The sequence below is a fragment of the Pelobates fuscus genome, chromosome 11 (assembly GCF_036172605.1).
Source record: "Pelobates fuscus isolate aPelFus1 chromosome 11, aPelFus1.pri, whole genome shotgun sequence".
Classification (NCBI taxonomy): domain Eukaryota; kingdom Metazoa; phylum Chordata; class Amphibia; order Anura; family Pelobatidae; genus Pelobates; species Pelobates fuscus.
Window position 1 is genome coordinate 139,493,640 of NC_086327.1, and position 26,708 is coordinate 139,520,347.

The 26,708-nt window shown below is 44.5% G+C and overlaps 1 protein-coding gene across 4 annotated transcripts in view; it reads right to left on the reverse strand.

Annotated features, from left to right (window-relative positions):
* The window catches only part of GRAMD1B (GRAM domain containing 1B), a 136,173-nt gene extending 109,965 nt beyond the window's left edge, over window positions 1–26,208 (reverse strand). For 3 of the 4 annotated variants that reach the window (XM_063436247.1, XM_063436245.1, XM_063436246.1), the window contains exon 1: window positions 25,728–26,207. In XM_063436247.1, coding sequence (XP_063292317.1) covers window positions 25,728–26,089 — 362 coding nt within the window. In that variant the 5' untranslated portion in view covers window positions 26,090–26,207. Of the gene's footprint in view, window positions 1–25,727 lie in introns of all 4 variants that reach the window. The other variant, XM_063436244.1, reaches the window with a different exon arrangement.
* Window positions 26,209–26,708: the final 500 nt, after the last annotated feature.

Genomic DNA, 26,708 nt, shown 5'->3' on the forward strand with positions numbered 1-26,708 from the left:
TTATTGTACAGTACACAGCTTAATGTACGGTATATACAGCTAACTGTACGGTATACAGTCTAATGTATAGTATACAGCAGCGGTTCCAAAAGTGTGTGCACACAGGGGTGATGCAGAATGTTTCACATTACTTTTCACATTACTATTGAACAGGGGCCCAGTCGGGTGCCGCGGTCCTTTAAGACCGCGACCGAGCACCTGTAATGTCGGCCGGCTGGGAGGAAGTGACAGCCTGTCACTTCCTCCCAGCGCCATGCAGGGAGAAAGCGCAGGAGGGAGAGGCGCACAAACAGCTCCAGACCCCTCACTCACACCAGCAAGCAGCAGGACTCCAAGCCACCCTCCTGGACACAAGGTAAGCCAACAGGAGGGTGGCTGGAGATATAAAACATGTCACTTGTGTGTGTGTGTGTATCGAAAGTAACCTCGCCACTGGTTCTTGGAGGGGCCTGTATGCCAGCCTCCTACCCTGTGACTATAGCCCCTGTGATAAAACTTGGTTTAAACCACTGTTTGTGCCCTTTTGGACTGGTACACTAACACTTCAAACTAACAAAGTGGTTCAAATCGGCACTTCGAACTCCCGAACAGTCGAAGTGGTTCGAAGCAGCATTAAAACACGTGGCAACGGCCATCTTAAGCCGCGAGTACAACAAGCGGTGTTTGGTCGTCGAATTCATGGAACTCAAATCAGACACTCGACGGCACGAACACTCCTAACTATTTACCTATTCGAACAGGAGCCGAACGGCATTCGGTAAGAATAAACTCCCGGAGGAGAGACATACACTAAGTGCCATACAAACTTTCTACGTTCGGTATTTTATATTGCACTTCGACTCCCCGAAGTACAAATATGTATTCCTAACGCTATAAAGCCCTAATCAACTAAACTGTGACTAGGGCCCCGTTTTATGGCGAATAAATTATTAACCATGTATTTGCTTACCTTAATACAGCACCAGACTCCCTCAGGGTTGGTGACCTCTCCTCCTCCTGAGTGGAGCCGAATGCGCATGCGCGGCCAGAGGCGTGCGCATTCAAACCCGCCCATAGGAAAGCATTGCTCAATGCTTTCCTATAGGGATCTTTTTGACGCTGGACTGCGTGAGTCCAGACTCCCTCCAGCGTCAAATAAGTGCGATTTAATCCGTGTAAATCGCGGAAGCGCCTCTAGTGGCTGTCAGGGAGACAGCCAATAGAGGCTTGATTAACCCTGCAATGTAAACATAGCAGTTTCCCTAAAACTGCTATGTTTTCAGCTGCAGGGTTAAAATTAGGGGGGACCTGGCACCCAGACCACTTCATTGAGCTGAAGTGGTCTGGGTGACTATAGTGGTCCTTTAAGCATCTCCACGCTCAGCATGGGGACTGTAGCGGAGCTCCACCAAGGATCTCTTCCAAACTGGAACCAGGGAAACCTCTGTCGCCGTGGCTTGACTGGGTTCCTCCTGGAGCCTCTCGTCCTGGAACAGGACTACACACCTGGAACTGGGCTACACACAGTAGTGGGAGCTCTAGTCCTTACAAGGACTTTCCTTGCTGAACCCTCCACGAGCTGGAACAAGGTGCTGAGCAGTGAATAGCCCTTTCCCCTCCCAGTAACTAGACGACACATAGTAATGGGAGCACAACTGGTTTTAATGAGCCAAACTCTACCTTTTATCCAAAACAATACAATACAAGCCCCTCCAAGGAATCTCTGGGCCTGGGAGATAATCGAGTTAAAGACTGATAAGCTAATTATCTCCCAGGAACAGAGAGCCAAACACAAAAATATAAAACCATAAAAGTACCCCAAAACATAATGAAAACATACAGTAACACCACATGTGCTATATCCCCAAACAGCCCTGATCTGAGCGTCCAAGTTGTCCAAATAGCGCTAAGATCCATGCAGTATAGGGGAATTGCCACCGGGCCAAAGTTGTGACCGGCCGCACAAGTGGCCATATGCCCAAAATAGTTCCAGAGCAATGGGTGTTTTGGCCAGTCAACTTTCGGGAGCTTCTCTGGCCGAAATACGGGGTGCAACAACTGGCTCTAAGAGAGCGTTTGTTCCTCTTAGTCTCAGACACCTTATCTCCAAAAAGCGCTTTCCTGGCAGGCTGCAAAGTGGTTCAAAACACCGGACTAATTGTCCAGGAACCGTAAGGTGACCTAGCCGATCACCGTTCCATAACATTCGCGTCCAAGCACTGCTGATGTGACCGGGAACCACCAAGTCCTCATGCCGAAATTAGTTCCATAGCAGTCGTGGGTTTGTTAATGTGAACGCCCGCCGTGGAGCCAGTGTTCGGTTCCATTCGTGAGAATGGAAAATGGAGAACCAGGGGCACCAAGGGAAAGCTGCTAGTGGCAGCTGTTTAGGGTAACTCTCGAACGGGGTCTCAGACCTGGACCATAGTCGGTGGGCAGGAGGCCAGTTTGCACACTCCGCCAGGGGTTCGTGGCAGAGAGCATTTGTCACAGGGACATTGAACGTTCCCCGTATAGATGCATTAATTATGATGCATTTCTATGAGGAGATGCTGACTGGCCAGCGTGGCATTTGGCTCCATCCCCCCACCCTTCCCCCTTGGACGAGGCCATCAGAATTGACAATCTCAACCTATCCAATGCTCTCCTATTGGTTAAGATTGTCAATTCAAATGATCTCAGCCAAGGAGGTGGATTAGAGGAAGAGCCAACAGACCCGCACTGTGCTGGAATAAAGGTACGTTTCATGCTTATATGGCCAACTAGCATTTTTTTTTAATACTACACAGTTAGGAATACACTTTGGACTCATGACCCTATAGTGTTCCTTTAAATACATTCAGTGGCTGCCATACAGTCACGTCCTCTACAACAGCCAAGTAAAACTCTGTCAGTTGAGGTTGCAGTTCATAGAACAGCATTGAATTTAGTGATTTCCTATGAGAAGCATTAGGATTCGTGCAGCACTCACCCCACATGCGCATCAGACCCCAATGCTCCTCTATGATGCAGCTGGCTAATACAATGCTGTAAGAAATCAGGATGAAGTTATGGGAGGCTCACTGGGAGCTGGAGAAAAGGTAATTAAAAACTTTATTTTGTTTTACTCTGGGGGACATAAAGCTAATCTGCAACTAGGACACTACGCCATTAGGGATACAGGTTTGTAGTCCAGGTTTGTAGTTCCTTTGATAATTTTGTTGTTTTGTTTATTTAAATATCTATTTTATTATTTGATGGGCTTTGGGTTTTATTTTTGGTTTCGATTGAATTCAAGGCCTGGCATCAGATGCAAATGAAGTTTCTTCCCATGAGTCAGAGACATGGAGGCATGGCATCATGGAAAGAATTCAGCAAGCCCTTACTAGTTGCTAAATGGACATACATTTTGCTTCCCCCCCTCTCTCTCTCTCCCCCCCCCCCATATAAATTAATGTTTAGCGAATAAACCACTGGATTGAAACATTTACATATGCATTTTCCATCTTTACAATTGCATGTCCAAATTATCTGCTTTTTACATCATTTCCGCATTCGCAAAAGCCCAAACAAATGAACAGCGCACTGAGCAGACGATTACAAAACATAGCAGTTAAAAAAAAACTGAAATGTTCAAATCTGATTGGAATGCTAACGATTTCACATTAGTCATACATTTGAATCTGTAGTTTATGCACATAGAATAGAAAATCTAAATTTTTAAAGTTTAACTTAAAGGGACACCACTGTCCAAACACCTAATACAAATCACTGTTTAGGATATATACCCCAAATTAAATCTTGCATGCATTTCATTATGAATATTTTTCATTGGAGTTATATCTAAAAACAGCTTATAAAAGCTGAAGATCTCTTGTCTGCAGCTCTTGTAACCCCTCCCCTTCTAACCCCGCCCATACTTTGTGATTGTCCAATCAGAGTTCCCAATGCAGCTCAATGAGAAGTCGCCTCTTGAGTTCAGTGCAAATAAGCCAACCAAACCAGGAAGTAACAGGACCTGCTATCTGCTGGAAAAACCAGGGGGTGTAACCAGTATAATTTATAAAATGGTAAATTTCTATTGAAATCTGCAATCTCTTCACACTGACCTGTCCCTTTAACTTATCACACGTATCAAGTTTTATATTTATTTATTTTTAAGTTTGCTGGGAGCAATACACAAAATATGTTTTCAACAAATAATAAAACAATAAAAAGATGCTGAAATTTAGAGCTGGTTAGGTTTTGATCAATAGAGATTCGCTTCTGACAAACCAGTGTTTTTTATTTTTTTAATTCGAGTCCCTGAGTGACTGCTAATTATAACTATTTCCTAGTGGCAGCAAGGACTGCTATCAGATATCTTACAGTTGTAGGTGTGTAATAATGCATGGTATTCAAGATAAATGATGCACTGAACATGAAAAAATATATATCTAAATTAAAAATATATACTTTAAAAAAAAAAAATGCCCACTGTGACGGATCGCCTGGCACCCTGACTGGGTACCTCCCGCAAATCGCTGCTTCCTAGTACTTGCAAGCACCATAAGCACTGCACTGGAACACCATAACCTCCACCCACCCTGGACCCAAGACCAGGATCCAGCTTCCAGTGGGTAGACCTCTCCTAGTCCAGAGAGCGAAGCAGGCTTCTCTTCTAAGAGCAAGTGTTGTGATCCAAAGGAGTATAGTGATTATAGTAATCCCCAGAGTGAATATAGCTCTCCAATCCCCCAAACACGAGCCTAGACTTCATGAAGGATAAAACAAATCTCATTTAATGGCAGCCACAACTGGCCTTTTATGACAGTCCCCATGCAAGGGGCACTCCCCCTGGACCTGAGAGTAAACCACAGTAGAAACAAATACACAATCACATTGGTTCTCAGGTCCAGGACCCATACAAAATAGGTAAATCCCTCCCCTATGCCTGGGAGATAATTGAGTCAAGCACTGTACTAAACTCAGTTAACTCCAAACACACAAAAAAAAAAAACCTTAAAACACATAAAATCCCCACAAATCCCCTGATCTGGGTGACCAACATATTCAAAAATCACCTAGATCAGTTCAGGGATTCAGGAATTTACTGGAAGTCATAATTTTGTCCGACTGCACGCATGGTCCCATGCCCAAAACAGTTCCATAGAATCGCGTCTAAGTGCCGCTGGGGATCGACCAGACATTGCAAAGTCTTCCTGCCGAAAATAGTTCCAGGACATTCACGGCTAAGTCCCCCTGAAGTCTATCTGCGGTTTTGGTCCATGCAAAAGAGGTACCAGGGGGAATAAAATATGGGTCTTTATAGTCGCAGATCTGGCCCATAGTCCTGAGGTAAGAGGCGCAAATCAGCAGCAGCAGCACATACGGAAGCACTCAGAGACACCACTGACATAACGGCAAGAAACGCCATTCTAAACCTTTCCAAATTGCTTAAAGAGGTCATCCTTGAGGGAAATGCTGTTGCTAGTTCTTACTGAGAAGAGACAACTGGCACCAATAGCCAGAATTCTAAGAGACCACTCCATCAAATACCGTTGGAACCCAGAGGGCTCACTTGTGGTTCCCTGGGGCACAGAAATGCTCGCCATGTCCTCTGCTTAAGATCCGGAGAGACTTCTCCATAAACTGGGCTTACCGTCCTTTCCTATAACAGAGGGGACACAGCAGAATTATCCACCAAGGGAGAAGAGGAATTCAGGGACAGAAGGCTCCGTGGGCCAGTAGGGGTCTTCAGCTCAGCAACAGTCATCCAAAATCTAGCCTACCACAGACACTAATATCACTACCACTTATGTTCCGAATATTGTAGATTGTTAATATTCCATTTTACCACTAATCTTTGATAAATTCCACATTAATAGGAATACTGCCTAGTCAATTACCGTATATACTCGAGCATAAGTCGACCCGAATATAAGTCGAGGCCCCTAATTTTACCCCAAAAACCTGGGAAAACGTATTGACTCGAGTATAAGACTAGGGTGGGAAATGCAGCAGCTACTGGTAAATTTCTAAATAAAATTAGATCCCAATAAATTTATATTAATTGAATATTTATTCACAGTGTGTGTATATAATGAATGCAGTGTGTGTGCGTGTATGAATGCAGTGTGTGTGTGCGCGTGTGCGTGTATGTGATGCAGAGTGTGTAACCTTGGTGGGGGTGGGCATTTTTATTTATTTTTTTATTATTCTAATATTATTATTTTTTTTAATATTAACATTTTTATTTTATTATAATATAAAACTTTTGTTATATTATTAATATTTTTTAATTTTATTTTAATATTATTAAATTTATTATATTATTATTTACATTTGTATTTATTTTTATTCGTCCCCCCTCCCTGGTTGTTAGCTGGCCAGGGAGGGGGGCTCTCATTCCCTGGTGGTCCAGTGGCATGGGCTGTGTAGGAGGGGGGCTGGCAGGAAGCTGTTACTTACCTTCACAGCAGCTCCTGTCAGCTCCCTTCTCCTCCACGCCGGTCAGCTCCCTTCTCCTCCACGCCGGTCAGCTCCCTTCTCCTCCACGCCGGTCAGCTCCCTTCTCCTCCACGCCGGTCAGCTCCCTTCTCCTCCACGCCGGTCTGCTCCCTTCTCCTCCACGCCGGTCTGCTCCCTTCTCCTCCACGCCGGTCTGCTCCCTTCTCCTCCACGCCGGTCTGCTCCCTTCTCCTCCACGCCGGTCTGCTCCCTTCTCCTCCACGCCGGTCTGCTCCCTTCTCCTCCACGCCGGTCTGCTCCCTTCTCCTCCACGCCGGTCTGCTCCCTTCTCCTCCACGCCGGTCTGCTCCCTTCTCCTCCACGCCGGTCTGCTCCCTTCTCCTCCACGCCGGTCTGCTCCCTTCTCCTCCACGCCGGTCTGCTCCCTTCTCCTCCACGCCGGTCTGCTCCCTTCTCCTCCACGCCGGTCTGCTCCCTTCTCCTCCACGCCGGTCTGCTCCCTTCTCCTCCACGCCGGTCTGCTCCCTTCTCCTCCACGCCGGTCTGCTCCCTTCTCCTCCACGCCGGTCTGCTCCCTTCTCCTCCACGCCGGTCTGCTCCCTTCTCCTCCACGCCGGTCTGCTCCCTTCTCCTCCACGCCGGTCTGCTCCCTTCTCCTCCACGCCGGTCTGCTCCCTTCTCCTCCACGCCGGTCTGCTCCCTTCTCCTCCACGCCGGTCTGCTCCCTTCTCCTCCACGCCGGTCTGCTCCCTTCTCCTCCACGCCGGTCTGCTCCCTTCTCCTCCACGCCGGTCTGCTCCCTTCTCCTCCACGCCGGTCTGCTCCCTTCTCCTCCACGCCGGTCTGCTCCCTTCTCCTCCACGCCGGTCTGCTCCCTTCTCCTCCACGCCGGTCTGCTCCCTTCTCCTCCACGCCGGTCTGCTCCCTTCTCCTCCACGCCGGTCTGCTCCCTTCTCCTCCACGCCGGTCTGCTCCCTTCTCCTCCACGCCGGTCTGCTCCCTTCTCCTCCACGCCGGTCTGCTCCCTTCTCCTCCACGCCGGTCTGCTCCCTTCTCCTCCACGCCGGTCTGCTCCCTTCTCCTCCACGCCGGTCTGCTCCCTTCTCCTCCACGCCGGTCTGCTCCCTTCTCCTCCACTGCAAGTCTTGCAGTGTGAGTGCCGCGCAGAGCGTTGCCACGGGTTATGTCTCTCGCGAGACTTGCAGTGGAGGAGAAGAGAGCTGACCGGACCGGAGGAGAGAGAAGGAGCTGCTGTGAAGGTAAGTAACAGCTTCCTGCCAGCCCCCAACAGGACTGTCGGGCTTGTAATGAGCCCGGCGGTCCTGGGCTGTATTAGGGCAATGTAAGTTGCCATAATACAGACACTCACTCGAGTATAAGTATAAGACTTATACTCTAGTATATACGGTATTTTATAATAGAGGAGTCAATAGTTTAGCAGTAAGATGATTACACAGTTTTTTTCATGTTGTAATGATTAGTATTTCAGTATAACACCATGCTCTTGACTTTTTTTTGCATACTTTTACCTGTATGCGTTTGCTTTATACCCATAACTGACATATTTGTTAATTTGTCTATTTAAATATTTCATATTTAAGTATGCATGGGATAGGCATAAGGCTATCCTAGATATAAGATAAGGCCAGGGACTAATAAAAGCATTTAAAAAATTGGGCAGACTAGATGTGCCGAATGGTTCGTATCTGCCGTCACATTCTATGTCGCATACAATGGCTAAGTTGTATACTGTTTAAACCACAATAAAACACAAATTGGGGAAAAAAAAAAATATGGACCCACAAACAGGTTATGCATTACCTGCACATATCAAGTTGGACGTTGAGAATGTCTTCTTGGGCATAGAAACTCAATAAATCATGTTTTCACAACAATCCCAGAGTTCCCTGGTTGACATGCAAATAAGCACAGACAGGCTTCATGCCTCAGACCTCATACACCTTTCAGTGACCAGAAAGCATCTTTAGGTGCAGTGTTGACATGATACTACACCCTACAGTGGAAATACAAAAATAATACACACACACACGTACTAATATTTATATAGCCAACAATATACGTGGGCAGTAGATTTCTTATTTTACACAAAATATATATTTTTTTAATATAAGATGAAACTTTACAGACACCGGAATGTTACTGTATCAACATAACGGAACCTATTTACATTTCATCCCATTTGTGCTTTCCACATGGCTAGCTAAAATACGGTCAGTCTATTGAGCCATCAGTGTACAGATCTTCAAGCCGAAGCTGTTCATATAAAAACGCTGGAGGTTCCCCTTCAAAAACTGGGAATATCCCAATCTGTTCAGAGAGTTTTTGGCCATTCTCCCTGAGGATCTGCCAAACAGCGGGAAACACAGAGACAAGCGGCTTTCGAACATTTCCTCCGTTCTATTCCTTTGTACGTGTTAAAGGGACACTGTAGGCACCCAGACCACTTCAGCCCATTGAAGTGGTCTGGGTGCCAACTTTCATCACCCTTAACCCTGCAAGTGTTATTACTGCAGTTTTTATAAACTGCAATAATTACCTTGCAGTGTTAAGTCCTCCTCTAGTGGCTATCAGACATCCACTAGAGGGACTTCCGGCTTCTTAGATTACTTTTGGTCGTCTAAAAGACGCTGGACGTCCTCACGCTATGCACGAGGACCTCCAGCGTCGGCGGAATCCCCATAGGAAAGCATTGAATAATGCTTTCCTATTGCATTAGATCTCCCCCGTCGGTGGCGGAGGAGCGTGTGCGGAGCCTGATCCGGCGCTGAGTGAATTCGGCACTGGGTATAGGCAAGTGTCTGAAGAGGTTTTAACCTACGTGGGATGGAGGGCGGGAGGGGGACACTCCAGGATTCTCTAGTGCCAGGAAAACTGGTTTGTTTTCCTGGCACTAGAGAATCCTTTTAAGAATGCAAGGGATACAAGTGACCCAAAATGTTACTTTCTTTTACAGACACGGCTACTTACTAAAGTAAGAACTGACAGGAATTTAAAATTTAAGGCCAAAATAGATGAATTGAAAAAAGTCTGGTATGCTTCCATCTTGGCTACTTTGGGCTAAAATGTGAAATTCACTTTGAAATCCTGACACCTCTCACTTTAGCGAATAACCCTGTAAATGTTGGTAATGGCAGGAGAGGAGGATCATTTCTTATGATGTTTAATGAAAGACTCCAAGCAACATAACCACAACAACCCACTGTAGTGGTTATGGTGTCAGGAGTGCCCTGGCACCCTCCCAACATAGCATTTAAGGATGATTTGACCATGTACCTGGGATACACAGGACACCCGCCATCGGAAGCTCGGCCATGGAGGGTCGAGTTCAGCAGAGCTAATGTAAGGTCCTTACCGGGGAGGTAGCAAGGGCCACCAGACACGTTGTAAAACTGTTCTTAAATGGTTTTATTACACATTCTGGGAGGGCGCCCAGACACTTCTGGCACCACAACCAGGCTGTAGTGGTTACAGTGCTTTCACTTATATTTAAGAAGTATGAATACAACTTTTTTCTTTATTATATATATATATTTTCTAATAAAATGGGAAAGCTGGGATAACATCTTTTTAACATTTGTAGGTTCTTTAAAGAGCAATGATCAAAAGAAGATAAAAGTGATAGAAATCGTGAGCTCTTAAAATACAGACTCCGCTGCTTAAGACAAAAATATTGCCCATGTTGTTTATACCCCATATTGTGCCATATAGGGGGAAAAAAGAGCAGCTTTTAATAAGCTATTGTCTATCCTGACTCATTACTGTGGTTGGAAACCAGGCCGACACGGGCACAAAAGAAAATGGGAAACAGAAAAAAAAAAAAAACGAGAAGAGCAGACGCTTCTATTGTGTGATGTCTTTTTTTCCCTCCATTTAAATTTTTTTTTTTAAAATGAAAATAAATAAATAAAATAAATCACATGACTAATCATCATATAGAACAATGCAAAAAGCCACGAATTATACAGAAAACCAGTTCCCTTCCTTGCCACAAACCCACAAACCTATTAGTCATATTCTGCTTCCCGAGGAGAATACATTCAGAAATTAGTTGTTTCTTCAAGTTAATGTTTCAAAAAAAAAAAAAATATTGGAATTCAGAAGCCTAGTAGGGAAGAAAAAGAACGAGAAGAAGAATTGTACAAAGGGACAATATAGCAGATATTACGTATATTTACAAAGCCTATAAAGAGGACTGGATATTGATGCAGGGATTCAGACAAGTAAATTCCTTTTATCCTGAATGGGACCATAATAATAAGTACAGAGTATTATGGGATAGGCAGGAGCTACGTACTAGAGAAGGTACATTACAGAGTATTATGGGATAGGCCGGGAGGTAGACGGTACATTACAGAGTATTATGGGATAGGCAGGAGCTACGTACTAGAGAAGGTACATTATAGAGTATTATGGGATAGGCCGGGAGGTAGACGGTACATTACAGAGTATTATGGGATAGGCAGGAGCTACGTACTAGAGAAGGTACATTACAGAGTATTATGGGATAGGCCGGGAGGTACAACGTACATTACAGAGTATTATGGGATAGGCAGGAGCTACGTACTAGAGAAGGTACATTACAGAGTATTATGGGATAGGCCGGGAGGTACAACGTACATTACAGAGTATTATGGGATAGGCAGGAGCTACGCACTAGAGAAGGTACATTACAGAGTATTATGGGATAGGCCGGGAGGTACAACGTACATCACAGAGTATTATGGGATAGGCCGGGAGGTAGACGGTATATTACAGAGTATTATGGGATAGGCCGGGAGGTAGAAGGTACATAACAGAGTATTATGGAATAGGCAGTGAGCTACGCACTAGAGAAGGTACATTATGGAGTATTATGGGATAGACAGGGAGCTACACACTAGTAAAGGTACATAGAGTATAATGGGATAGGCAGGGAGGTACGCACGAGAGAGAGACACACAGACACTTCACAGATTATTAGGAGATGAGCAGGGAACTGCGCACTAGAGGCAGGTACATTGCAGAGCATTATAGTATGGACAGGAAGCAAAGCGCTAGAAATGGCTATATTATGGAGTATAATAGTATGGGCAGGTAGTGATGTACAAGCAGGTTCACTACAGAGTATAATACACTGGGAGCTAGACTGTATGGGAGGAGCCAGGTACTACGCACTAAAGACTAGTACATTATTGGGTATTATGGTAAGGGCAGGGAGCTTTGCAATAGAGACAGATCCCATTCCAACATGGACCAGAAAGGGCTACTATCACTATGAAATGGGGGCATGGAGACCCCCTGGATGCTTATTCTACCTCCCAGCTGGAATTGGGGATTGGATCCGGTTAAAATTTAATCTGGTATTTCTCGGCTCCCAACTACCAATCAGAGAGCTATTTGGCCATGATTGGTGCTCGTTGAAGAGCTATCCAAGGACATAAACATGTGGGGGTGCCGGCCTCCCTGGAGCCCCAGGAACCTTGATTTATGAGACCAGGACTAACCAGCTACACGCCTGGAACTCTGAGCCAGATTGGAGAATATCTAAGACCCAGTCTACGACTCCGATCAGGGTGCTATTTGGCCAACACGGGCGCTCAATCGCAAGCTATCAAGGTATATACAACATATTGGGATTCCTACCTCTCCAGAGCACCAGAAACCCTGTTTTGTAAGACTGGGAGAAGCAGCCGCACACCTAGAACTCTAAGCCAGATCGGAAAATGGCTGTAACCTGTGCAAACTTTAACACGCTATAACTCGGGCGCCGATTCTATGATCAGGATCCCTTTTTGGACAGCATGGGCACTCGAAGGGGAGCTATCCAGGGATATATAATGTGTGGGGGTGCTGTCCAGGAAAAGGGGGGTTTTGAGAGAGAACTATAACCACCGATGCCCTATCCAAGGCAGGAGTATCCAAGGACTTTCAATCCAGCTTCGGCTACTGGGTCTGAAATGCTCCAGCGTCCCCACTCAGCCGAAGTATGGTTGCTCCATCACAGCAGCATATTATGGAATGGGGCTGGGAGCTATGTACTAGAGATAGCTACATTGCAGGGTATTATGGGGCGGTGAGCTATGTAGTAGAGATGGCTACATTGCAGGTTATTATGGGACGGGGCAGGGAGCTATGTACTAGAGATAGCTACATTGCAGGGTATTATGGGACGGGGAGCAATGTACTAGTGATAGCTACATTGCAGTGTATTATGGGACGGGGCAGGGAGCTATGTACTAGTGATAGCTACATTGCAGGGTATTATGGGGCGGTGAGCTATGTACTAGTGATAGCTACATTGCAGGTTATTATGGGACGGGGAGCTATGTACTAGTGATAGCTACATTGCAGGTTATTATGGGACGGGGCAGGGAGCTATGTACTAGTGATAGCTACATTGCAGTATATTATGGGACGGGGAGCTATGTACTAGAGATGGCCACATTGCAGGTTATTATGGGACGGGGCAGGGAGCTATGTACTAGTGATAGCTACATTGCAGGTTATTATGGGACGGGGCAGGGAGCTATGTACTAGTGATAGCTACATTGCAGGTTATTATGGGACGGGGCAGGGAGCTATGTACTAGTGATAGCTACATTGCAGGTTATTATGGGATGGGGAGCAATGTACTAGTGAAAGCTTCATTGCAGGTTATTATGGGACTGGGAGCTAGCTACTAGAGATAGCTACATTGCAGTGTTTTATGGGACGGGGCAGGGAGCTATGTACTAGAGATAGCTACATTGCAGGGTATTATGGGATGGGGAGCAATGTACTAGTGATAGCTACATTGCAGGTTATTATGGGATGGGGCAGGGAGCTATGTACTAGAGATAGCTACATTGCAGGGTATTATGGGATGGGGAGCTATGTACTAGTGATAGCTACATCGCAGGTTATTATGGGACGGGGAGCTATGTACTAGAGAAAGCTACATTGCAGGGTATTATGGGACGGGGCAGGGAGCTATGTACTAGAGATAGCTACATTGCAGGCTATTATGGGACGGGGAAGGGAGCTATGTACTAGAGATAGCTACATTGCAGAATATTATGGGACGGGGCAGGGAGCTATGTACTAGAGATAGCTACATTGTAGGGTATTATGGGACAGGAAAGGGAGCTATGTACTAGAGATAGCTACATTGCAGAGTATTATAGGCTGCGGCAGGGTATTCAGTATAAATTACTATACTTCTATTACTGTAGATATCATTGAAATGTAAACATGGAATATAATAGGCGTCTATCAGTCTATCCCATAGCTTGCCATACAGAGTGGGCTATTAGTTTCATGCCTTTACGATATAACTGTACCTTATAAATGAGACTTGAAGGCAGTCTATCCATCTAACGAGAGATCACACTAATTCTCAAGAACATTTTCCCCCCTTTTCAAAAAACATTAGTTTAGTGTGAAAACCCCACTTCCACCTCCTCAGAAACACAACAGTAGGGAGAGAACGTCCATGAACGGTGTTAACAAAGTGTTAAAACAAGCAGAAGACAGAATACATAAAATCTATCTTTACCAGGGAAAACAGACAAAATCATGTAGTAAAATATAAATCCGTCACCCTGAAACCCCATGAAATGTCTGTGTTTAGCACTTTGGTCCGGTTTCGCTTTGATAAATATGGCTGAAAATCTTGTGTTGTGATATTATTGTCGATGTGATAGAAACCTGTCAGGTTTGGTAGGGAGTCCCAACAAACAAATCTAGGTTAGCTCAGGCAGATATAGCACTGTACTACTAGTCCTTAGAAGTGACCAGGCTTAATGTATGATGGAGAGGAAAGAATAAGCAAACAGACCTAATTCAAGGGATTACAGAATAGAAACCAGTCTGTGAGACAAGTTAAGGTCAGGATAGGAGAAATTAGGATGTCAAAAATGGGATGGAGCAGGTACCCTGACAAACAACAAAGGATTGACTCACTAAACAGGGAATATTGGAGTACCACCAATTTTAGGTCAAACCAGCATAACGGAGTGTAGCCCAACGGATAAATTGTGGCCAACGTGCGAGTTTTCAGAGTGCTCCTTTAACAGTTTGCACACAGGGCGTCTCAAAAGGTCTGAAATGAGTTTAAGAGAATCTATATAATAAAGCAACACAATGTTAATTCTGCTATAAAACCACAATGGCTGCCCATGAGAGATCAGCAACACAGGTTTACGGCGTCTACAGTATTTATGCATTTCCAGTAGTTCTCAACTGGTCTTCATTCAGCTGATGCTTAAACCAGGTCAAAACCAGGAGATGTGCAAGTAAAGCGACCAAAGACAAGGTCAGTTAGCCTCGGTGGGCATCAAAGTTTCAGAAACTGGCTTGGCAGGTTTGGGAGAAAGGCATATATATACACGTAACAAGAAGAAAATGGTCACAGAAGACAATGGCACTAAAATGTAGACTGAAGAGTAATTGGCAAATATGCCACAAAAAGTAATCAAACACATTCTAATGTAACATTGTGTTTATATCCGGTGTGCAGCAGAGACAGACTGTGCCAGGCTAGTGTGGGCGTTCAAATCTCTAATTGTACGTATCACACTCTGCACTGCATAGATACATTGTATCGCACGCTGTATCCCTGTTATTAAAGGAAACACATAATTCATGCTCTACAAATCACACTGTACTGGTGACAAAATGTTGATATATTGAAATATCAATAAGAAGATGATCTACAAAGCATAAAGGTGACTCCGAATAGAGGGAGATGTGGCTTTTTTTCAGTCACACCAAAAATGGTATTAAAGAAACTTAAAGAGAAACGGTAAAATCAGCAATAAGGACATACACAGATTCAATAAATGAAAAGAAAAAATATATATATATATATTAGGCAAGCATATGTTTTTTGGTCTTTTTACCTTTCAGGTACACAAAGCCATTTTGAGGCAAATTAAGCTTAACTCCCATAATTCAGTGAGACAAATGTGCACAAAAATGACGACTAGGCTGCAAAAATTAGGCAAAAATACTGAAAAAAGTTTTTCCAAGTCTAATATCTTGCTACAATGTGGCACATTCTGAATTTCCTCTCTTATTACCGCAATCGTCAAACTTCATTCTGAAACAATGTCAAGAAATCAAGTCCCACTATATTTGCCATCATAGACAGATTCACTTTTAATTCAGCTGCTGGATGCCGTCGTTCCACCAGGCTCCGGGAAAGTGATTTACTATGATCACCAAGCATTGTCAAACATTTTAGCTCTAAAAATAACCGCACATGGGAAATGGCGAAGACGTTCCGAAGTCTTTGGTCTGAACGCCTTCGCCTTCTCTGCACCACTATCTCATCTTAAGCTTGGACTTCCACAGCAAGTGACCGTCTTCACAAGAATGTTGCCACATCCATCGGCAACGTGATATTAATTCTGATTCCACAGCAATCTAAACAGTACCCAATGCAATGATTAGGGTAATTTAAAGCCCTCACCCTTTCCCTTTTCTTCCTTCCTTTGCAAGATACTCCTATTTTGATTAATCTCTTCGACGCCTTTGGTGTTACTGCTGGGAAGAACTGGGGCCCGAGAGACATGTAATTGGACAGAAACACACAGACAGGAGCCATTAATTGGTCCTCCAGAGCCTGCGCTGTACAGAGGCAGGAATCACCCTTATTCTCCATCTGGTTTGACGTCTCTCACAAGCCAGAAACATTCACTTGGTGGCCACCTGGGAGCAGAGACGTACTGTCTTAGAAAGAAAATAGATAACAGTGCACCTAAACAAAACATCCTCAGCATGAAACTGGATAGATATGGAATATCAATGCTTCAAAAAAAAAAATAGCAAAGCCGGATGATTTCTTTATTTTACTTTATTTTGTTATTGCAGATCCGTTTAGCCTATTTTATTTGAAGATTCAGCAAACAGTTTAAGTGACCCCTGGCCCAATTCTACACATATTTAGACCCCCAAATTATACCCGATTTGTATACCCTAGAAACAGAGGACGTCTGCCGCCTGCCCCACCCGATTGACAAGTAAACCAGTTGTAGGCAGAAGATGAGATATATTGTTTATATCATACACACACGCACATCTCTCAGAGTTTATAGCGTCAATAAGACCACGCAGACCGACTTTGTAATGTTCAGATTTGAAGCCAAAGTAGTCATTTGCCAGTTTCCCTTTGGCTGTTTGGAGGAGGGGATTAGGAAAGGGACTAACCCACATTCCCATCGAGGGATTAAAGGGACTTCCTTTTAGGGGAATTTTTTGATGCAACAGTTTTCTTTTGTATTAAGTTAAGAGGTTTTATCTCATGTGGCCTTCATTACAGCACTAATGGCACTCCAGTTACAGACATTAATAGTATGGAATATTCGGAAATGATTCATAGACAGTCATTACCACACAGAGCCACTGCCAGCTTCCCAATGGTGATTAAAGGGAAACTGTGGGGTAAAAACTACCTCCTAATTTGAATGCATTCATTAAAAAATGCAGTAAATATACAAACTTTTCAAAAATTGTTTCTCACCTTTAAAGTTAAAAACCCCTCCCTGCCAGAAAGAAACTATTATGCCATACACCTTCGCACAATCACTCAGGATGTTTACACAGAGCCCAATACAACATTTAGTAGACTCTCAGCAGAGTCCCGATCCACACATGCCCTGCCCAAAGCTCGACTCAGAGTCGGGTTACCCATTAAGCTGCTGCCTTGGACACGTGCTCAAAAAGCTGCTCAATAGGCGCCTACAGCCCTGTGGTCAGCCATGGTCAACCCTTAGCTCACTTCATTGAGAGTGCAATGTAGTCTGTACCAAAATCTGGTGCACACCACTGTAAGAACTCCTGACTTCGAGCCCCAAAGCTGGTGGCTGATATTGGTACAAAGCTCCCCCCGAGGGTCAACAGGGATCCAAGTCATCCTCCACCAGGGATCCAGGTCACCCTCCACCAGACCACCAGGGATCCAGGTCACCCTTAACCAGGTTGTGACAGACTGCCTGGCACCCCGACACAGTACCTCCGTCAATCGCTGTGCGTAGCAGGCACCATAAGCACTGTACTGGAACACCATAACCACCTTAGACCCCACGAACCACTGCAGCTTGGTTGGGGTCTCGTCGTCCTCCACCCACCCTGGACCCAAGACCAGGATCCAGCTTCCAGTGGGTAAACCTCTCCAAGTCCAGAAAGCGTAGCAGAAACAGCTCTTATAAGAGCTAGTGCTTATACTCAGGGGAGTATTGTGATTATAGCAATCACCAGAGTGAATATAGTTCTCCAATCCCCCAAACATGAGCCAAGACTTCATAAAGGGGTAAACGAATCCCTCCTTAATGGGAGTCACACTTGGCCTTTTATGACAATCCCCATGCAAGGGGTCAGCCCACATGGACCTTGTTGGGGACTCCAACACAAAGACTCAGACCAATAAGAACAGTGATTAAATGCCCAACACTCCCATAAGAAACCTACAATCCCTCCTCCATGCTTGGGAGATAATTGGATCATTAACACAAATTCTAATCCAATTATCTCCAAGCACGGAAAAAAACACTTGTTTTTTGGGGGGTTTTAACACCCAAAAAGTACCCTAAAAATACGTAAAACCCTACAATCCCCTGATAGCCCTGATCTGGGTGACCAACATATCCAAAAATCACCCAGATCAGTTCAGGGGTTCAGAAATTTTATGGAAGTCAGTTTTTACTGATCCGCAGGCATGGCCCCATAGCTGAAAATAGTTCCAATCGCTTCTAAGTGCCCCTGGAGGACCAACCAGGAACCGCAAAGTTTTCATGCCGAAAATAGTTCCAGGGCATTCGCGGCTAAGTCCCCCTGAAGTCTATTCGCGGTTTTCGTCCATGTGAACGAGGTGGCCGCCACCTGGTGGTCCTCCATAGGAATTGGAGGTGCAAACTGCAACAATGTATCAATTAAGTTTAACAAGCTCCAGGGTGGTCTCGGTTCGTGCGGCTGTTCAGTAAACAAACCATATAGTCCCAATTGCATGAACAGAGCCTGTTTAAAGTATTTTAGCCAGGTCTATTGCAGCCGCCATAGTCACAGGGTAGAAGGCTGGCAAACAGGCCCCTCCAAAAACTCGTGGCAAACTCACAGGGAAAGGGGAGTTTGTCACACAGGTCACCCTTGAATAGACCACCAGGGATAATACCCACCTCCTAGTAAAATTTAAGTCGGTAGGGAGAAAATAATTAAATTTTTTATTTAAAAATACATTTAAAAAAAAATATCAACACACACACACACACACACACACACAGACATAATCATACAGCCTCTTTCATACACACACACACACACACACACACAAACACTCAAGTCTTCCCCAGACACTTTAAACATTCACAGAAAGGGCCCAGGGTTCTTGGAGGGGCCCCAATCTGGAACTCAGGGCCCTATGCAATGTTCATAAGACTCAACACTCTTTACAAGAAAAAGAGGAGCTCACCCCAAAATGTGATTGGAGCATGCAGATGCAGCACACATAATTTTGATTAAACTAACACAGGCAACCAGCAACCTTTGTCCACGGCTGCGTGACTGGCAGTTCTGAGCAGCTGGCTTATAGCGGTGTGATTTTTACAAAGCATTGCATTCCTATGTTTCTCTATGTATCATCATCTCTATAAGCATAGCTTATACTTTAAAATCACTAACAAAGAATTTCAAGTAACAGGTCTGCATTAACGTGTAGATAAATAGTAAATATTTGTTTTCATTTCTCTATTAGAATATTGGATTTTCTCAAAAGAACCAATAATCTCATCTCCCAAATTACCAACTCTTGGCCTCTGCCAAGTTTCCAGTTAGTTAACTGCTTCTATGGGTCAGAGTAAGACAGACAGACAAGCATATTGCAACATAATATAGAATGAATCTGAGCAAGCTGTCCCTTTAAAGCACCTTGCGATCAATGGCCAGGCTACAGTTTCTTAAAAATGTAACAAAGAGCCACAAACAATATTAATATCTATTTATTTCAAACAGTTGTGATATATGGACAACTGAGAGGTATTTGTTCGTATTATTTAGGATTGCATAAATATTTATGAAGACAATGCATGTAATCTTATTTTTAGTTCAAAACATAACAGTTGTGGGGCGGAGCCTGATCTAATAGAGCGGACGCATGGTTCACAGGCTCCTGGATATACGTCCGATTTTTCGGGTGATAACCCCCGGCCAACAATTTCACTTACGAGAACACGACTCTAATTGGGGGATCCCGGACATGCATTCCGTGACCTTCTTTGGGGCTTAACTTAACCGAGAGCTCTGCTGCTGTGGTCTGCAGGGAGCAGAGCTGGGGAGAGGTGGCTGTTATCCTCGCTCTCCGACACACCGTTCAGACTCGCTGCACTCCTTCTCCCCCCGGACCGGTGGGAGTTATCTTGGTCCGACTGGCTTGATATACGTACCCACTCCAGCTTGAACACTTCGCTCGTGCAGACACTCTCACTGCAGCCCAGCTCACCAAAATGGAGGAAGTTTCATCTTCATGGGCACAGCATGACGCAGACTGAGACAATCTACAAGCATCAGTTTCTCTTACCAATAGCCCACCTAGGCTGAGTGCCATTAGGGCCACTGCATTGTCCACGCAAGCAGAAGGCTGGACGTCGACTATCTCCCGTCAAGGAGGCACAGAGTCCGTGGAGTGAAGATGCAGGTCCTGGTACAGGCATGGGGCTGGACGGATGCCTCACCCCGATATTGTTTTTCTGCTATCTCCATCGGACTCTCTGCATTTATTCTGCGTTCTCAGAGTCGACTTTTAGTACACCTGTTCTGCCTGCTGAGCATAGCAATTGGCTGATTCTCTGATATCCAAGATGCGAAGGCCTACTGCTAGAGAGATGGTTAAAAGGACACTCCAGGCACCCAGACCACTTCTGCCCATTGGAGTGGTCTGGGTGCCAACTCCCACTACCCTTAACCCTACAAGTGTAATTATTGCAGTTTTTTATACACTGCAATAATTACCTTGCAGAGTTAACTCCACCGCTAGTGGCTGTCTACTAGGGCACTTCCTGCTCTATAGCACAGAAAACCTGTGCTAGAGCATCACTGGACGTCCTCACGCTGTGTGAGGACCTCCAGCGTCACTCAATTCCCCATAGGAAAGCATTGAAAAGCATTTTCAATGCTTTCCTATAGGGAGCTCTAATGCGCATGCGGGGCATTGCCTCGCATGCGCATTAGGTCTCCCGTTAGGTGGGCAGGATCAGTCTCGCCCACCGTCCGACGTAGAGATTGGGAGGAGTGGCGGCGAGAAGAAACCACCGCCAAGGGACATCGGCGGGGTCTCAAGTAAGTGACCTGAAGGGGTTTTCACCCCTTCAGCAACCTGGGACGGGGGGTGGGAGCGAGAGGAGACCTGCAGTGCCAGGAAAACTGATTGTTTTCCTGGCACTGGAGTTTCCCTTTAATGATTACTGTTAAAGCCCGTCTGTTTTATGTAGTTTAAGTTTTCTGCACACTAATTGGACTGCTATCCTGACCATGTACCCAGGTCCAGTGGTAATTATATGACTGCCCAGCATGTTACAACCCTATTTAATGGTTTAATAATGCATAGCTAGTAATATATCGGTCTGTAAGAAACCACACCGATAGTCCTATATACAGAAGATTTGTCTGGCATGTACTATACAGTATATTCGACATGTTCGCTTACCAATTTTATTGGGAATCTTATTGTAAATCTTGTTTTCGTGTCATGTTTCATCTGAATGAAATTCCCTGCACTACAAAAAAAAAAAAAAAAACAACAAAACAAAAAACACGACAGCTTCTGGGGAAAATATAAAATGCATAGGAATTGGGCTTTTTAACCCCTTAAGGACACATGACGTGTGTGACATGTCACGATTCCCTTTTATTCCAGAAGTTTGGTCCTTAAGGGGTTAAATGACTCAAATCTCATATCCCGTGAAGAAGGAAGGCACGTTCCCCGTGATAGGGATGTGTTAATACAGACCATGGAATTAAACACCATCCCGTCTATTGAAATCACAAAGGACATGTCCTCAGAAATAGCTCCCACGGAACAGCAAATCCTGGCAGCAGGAAAACATCCAGTCACCCTCATGTAGCCCCATCGATGTGTGATGCCCAGTGTTTGGAAACAACATCTGCTTCTCTGCCAACGGAACAACCTGCTGCTAGTAAACCGCACATTCAGTAAGCGAGACGGACTGCGGTGATCTTTGAAACACCAAAAAGGACACTCCAAGCACCACATAAGGGCATTTCATAGGGTTTGGCTTTAGATTTACATTGTATTTTTCTCTATATTCAAAATGTCTTTTGTTTTGCCTAAAATAATAAAGATTTTTTTTCTGCAGTGTAACTCCACCCCCTTGGCCACACCCCTCTTTGCGCAAAACAACTTCTTTATTGGACGAGTACACACTTGGCTTAACCGTTAATAGCTCGGTGCCAGCGGAGTTGATGGCATAAATCCGCCTCTCAGCCTGTCCTCATATTATATGGGGACAGGCTCCTTAGAAAGTCTTTGGTATATCATACAGATAAGAAGGGAACAGCGACTGGCTCAGTGTACATTGATTTTTCTTTGGCTGAGCTGCACTGTATACCGTTCCAGCTGCCTTTTTTATCAAAACTAAGGAGATTTGAGCATGGAGAAAAATACACCATTAATATGAGGCCTAAACCTATCAAATGCAGTTAAAGTTACACTACATTCACACAGACCATTTAATCTCAATGAAGTCGTCATGGTGCAATGGTCCAGTCTTTATTTTTTTGGGGAAACTGCAAAGTTTATATTGCAGGGTTAAGCCCAGCACAAGTGGCTGTCTTCCGGATAGCCACTAGAGAGGTCATGTGATGCAGAAGCGTCAATGCACTCACGCAGTGCTCATGGACAATGCACATCAGATCCAAGAGGAGCATTGGACTGGACCCTCACCGTAGGAAGCCATGTCTCCTCCATGACGTTGCTAGAGAGATAAGGCTCCAATAAAAAAGGACATCTATTTTTTTAACCTTTTCATCCCACACGGCAGGGCGGGAACTCAGATACAGATCGAGGGACAAGGTTTTATAGTGTTAAGAATACAGGTTTGTGTTCCTTTAAGCTGGGTTAATGCCCAGAGTATCTTTAAGGACAAGGAGTTTGTCACATGACTTTATATCATGACCTGCCTGGTATGTCACTGGTTCTTAATAAGTTGTGCAATGTTACTGAGATGCCACTCACGTGGAGTTATTGCACTCTGTCAATATCACTGTAAAAAACAGTGCCGTGTATATTGGCACTATTGAATAAAATAATTGTAATATTGAGCTTTGTACAATATGTGCAATGTGAACTAATTCTGGGTTTAAAGCACGTTATCAGACATTATAAAACAAGAGAATTTTCACTCTAGCATCTCTGAACTCCCTTACATAGACTATTTTTTATTACTTAAAGGGACACTATAGTCACCCGAACAATGGAGTTCTTCTGGTGAGTATAGTCCGTTTCTGCAGGCCTTTTCATGTAAACACTGCCTTTTCAGAGAAAACATTGCTGTCTTGAGACACTTCCAGTGGCAGTCACTCAGAGGGGCACTAGAGGAGCTTCCTGGGTCAGACAATGAACTTTCCCCATAGAGATGCATTGAAACAATGCAGCTCTATAAGGAGATGCTGATTGGCCAGCGCGGCGCTTGGCTCCACCCCCGCCTCCTTAGCGGAGAGAAATGGATTGTCTGAGATAGTCAATTCTGATGATCTCAGTCAAGAAGGCGGATCGGGGGCTGGGCCAGCTAACCCATACGGCGGGGTCTGACACCTAAAATGTATTTTTAACACTAAAGGGTCAGGAATACATGTTTGTAGTTCTGACCCTATAGTGTTCCTTTAAGGTGGGACTGTCACTTTCAAGGATTTTTAAAAGGACACTATAATCACAAAAACAACGCCCTTGCCATACCTCCCCTGAATGTGACTCACACAGCCTGCATGAAAACAAAATTCAATCAGATTTAACTTACTTTAAACGTTTGTATCTCCAATTGAGCTTTAATCACACACACATGAGGCTCCCACATGGTCTAGCAAGCTATTAACCAAGCAGGAGATAAGAAATTCTAAATTAAACAGAATTTGTAATAAAGGAAGTATAAACATTAGATGTATCTTTACAGTAAGTGTTTGAAAGGCTGTGTAAATCATATGCAGGGAGGAGTGACCAGGGCTGCAGAAACCGAGTGATTTAACTCCTAAATGGCAGAGAATTGAGCAGAAGAGATTGTAGGGGCATGATCTATACACCAAAACTGCTTAATTAAGCTAAAGTTGTTTTGGTGGATATAGTGTCCCTAAATTAAACATAAAAATCCACATCTCTTTATCCTGTTACTGGGTAGCTCCCAGACAATCATTGCTATAGAGAGAGCATAAAGAGAGAGATGTTACTATCTGGCCTTCTCATTTGCAATGTGTGCCCTGCCTGTGCCGGACTGAATTGGATTATGTTGGAATTTCCAAATCTTGAAATAGAAATGAAGCTGAATCATCTCCTGAAAAAATGGCTAATTTTCATTGTTTTATTAAAAGGTTTAAATTTCCAGAGAAGTTAGGATTCCCTTTTTAAAATACAGTAAGATAAAAGGATGAGCAATCTCTGCAGCTATTGTAGAACTACATGTCCCATGATGCTATGGCTAGCATACCATCACAGCAGGGCTAGTTCTACACTCACTGGAGGATTAACTGTTGGCTTGCCAACACAAAACCACAGGGCAGAATGTGGGTGGTTCTCCAGCACTGAACAGCAGTGGTGACTGGCAAAAGATAATTTCCTTCCTCTGATCATAGAAGGCAGTGTGAACGGAGGCCCCTCATCTATCTCCCAGACTGAGCACATTTTCCGGCTCCAGCACGTTGCCCAGATTTGGTCCAGTTCAGTGCACAGGATTCAGCCGCTTGAATTCAGTTTGTTTACACCACCAGACAAAAGGATTAAAGGGGCATGGTCACTTCTTTAATGCTGACAGAGAACAAGAACTTAACACTTTTCTTTTTATTAGTAATGTAATCCAGACGGTCCAGGCACAACTAAGGCAGAGTGTGTAATGTAATGTAAACCCCACAGTGTCACGCCACGTACAGCGCTATGGAAGGATGCCCGAGTGTGTCTGCGTTCGTACAGCACTCTCCAAGCTTTGGCCTGAAAGAGAATGAATGCACCACTACAGGGGATTGGAGGGGGTTACACTTACAGAGACCATCTTTACAGGGGGAGGAGGTACTGTCAAGTCACAAGAACTAACAGTTCCTCTTGGAGACTAAGAAACAGAACAATGTTATCACAGTTAATGCAGCTCCAGGAATAATATATACAATGTTTTATATCTGCTTTGTATTTTGTGCCTCAATGTATTTGAATAATTCAAAGTGGGACAGCTGAGAAATGAGATGGTGTTGGGTTAAGGAGAGATTGCATTAAGTTAATTTAGGGCATAATGTATCTGTGTGTAATTTCTAAAATTCTAGAATCTTTTTATCCTTTAAATCACATCACTGTCAGGCAGGACAGACAGACAGACAGACAGACATTATATAAGTACAGGGTCATACAAGTTCTATGTCCCCAAATCCAGCCCATGTACCGTAGCGGATTCATATAAATACTCTAGAGCAGGGGAAGGCAACCTTTGGCACTGCAGATGTTTTGGACTACACCTCCCATGATGCTTTCCCAGCATTATGGGTGTAAGAGCATCATGGAGGTGTAGTCCACAACATCTGGAGTGCCAAAGGTTGCCTTCCCCTGCTCTAAAGGCTCTGTGATAAGCAAAAGAAAAAAATAAAATAAAGAACTTTCACAGAGGTTAAATGCAGATCAGTGATGATATCTGGTCCCTGTTGTCATGGAAACAAGAATATCCCTAAATTAGCATCCTCAGTAGGAGGGTTGTTTCCCCAGTCAGTCTCCGGGGAATTCGCAAAAAAGGCAAGAGAGAGAGGCACAGCTGGAGCAGGATAACAGCGAGAAGCTGGAGAGGGAGCGATAACAGACACCAATCGAATCCTTGTGTCCCAAATATATTACCCATGTCACCATTGCTTGTGCTGCACCAGGGCTTGCCAATTCTTCCTACAATTCCTACAGCCAGATGACAGGCTGACAGTGATAGGAGTGGCCGTGTAGGGGTCGTAGTCATTTAAAGTCATGATCTATGCTGTATGAAAGGCTTCAGTCGTACATTATACATCTTTTACATCTATGAAAGGTACTACAGAATTTCTTTAACGTGTAAACATTACTGTGCCAGAGATTACTATACAATCTGTTCAGTTCTTACCTGCTTTCACTGAGCCCCTGGGTTTCAGCATCAGTCCCCTCTTTCATCTGAATATTCCCCCAACTCTTTAATTTCAGTCCTTGGCGCCTCGGCGATGTGCTCGGAGTGGAGCCGTTTGATCGTGCGCTGTCTTCATCACTGGACGGAGTTATTTCGATGGAAGGTAACTGTAGGTACTCAGAATTCTTGGCAGAGTCCATACTTTGCGCCATTTCTCGGCTGCGCGAGGACTTTGACCGTCTCATCTTAAATCGTCGGCGCCGATGACTGTAGCAGCTGGATGAGGCTGTGTTACTGTCCTCCGAGTTTGGCACGTGGAGGCCAGGTACCTGAAGAGTCTCATTGATCTCCGTACCTAACATGCTTACGGCTGAAGTCAAACCACAACACTCGGAAGCCAATCAGACAACTTCCTGAGTAACGCTACTATAAAGAGAGGCAGGAAGTATCTGCTTACACAGCTGCTAGGTTCCTCCGCTTCCAAAACTGCTTCTATTTAACCGTCTGAGATCCTCTCTGCAAGCAGCTACTTCTTTGTCCAAAGCACCCCCTTTTTTAGGATCCTGTAATGAAAGGGAGGGAGGTGAAAAATATATCCAAATAAAAGCACCGTGCAGCAGACACCAGGAAAGAGAAAGGCATTCAAAGATACAAGTGGAGGGAGACAGAGATTAAAGGGAGGAGGGGGGAGTTTTTGTAAAACAGAATTGAAGTGCAGAGGCTGCAGCTGACGGCGTAACTCAAGCTCCCTACAAGCCCCTGCAAGCTTTGGACTGGGAGACACTCCGTACAGAGGAAACTTCATCAAGCACCAACTTTAGACAGCTGTCCATGGTGTGTGGTGCCTACCTAGTAAATGGTGTGTTAGTAGGGTATCAAATAAAAAGAAATCAAATTTGAAAAATAGAAAATAAGTAATAAGGAGCGAGGGTTCAGAGGAAATACACAGGAATGCAGCCTTAGACGAGGAGAGACGAGCTA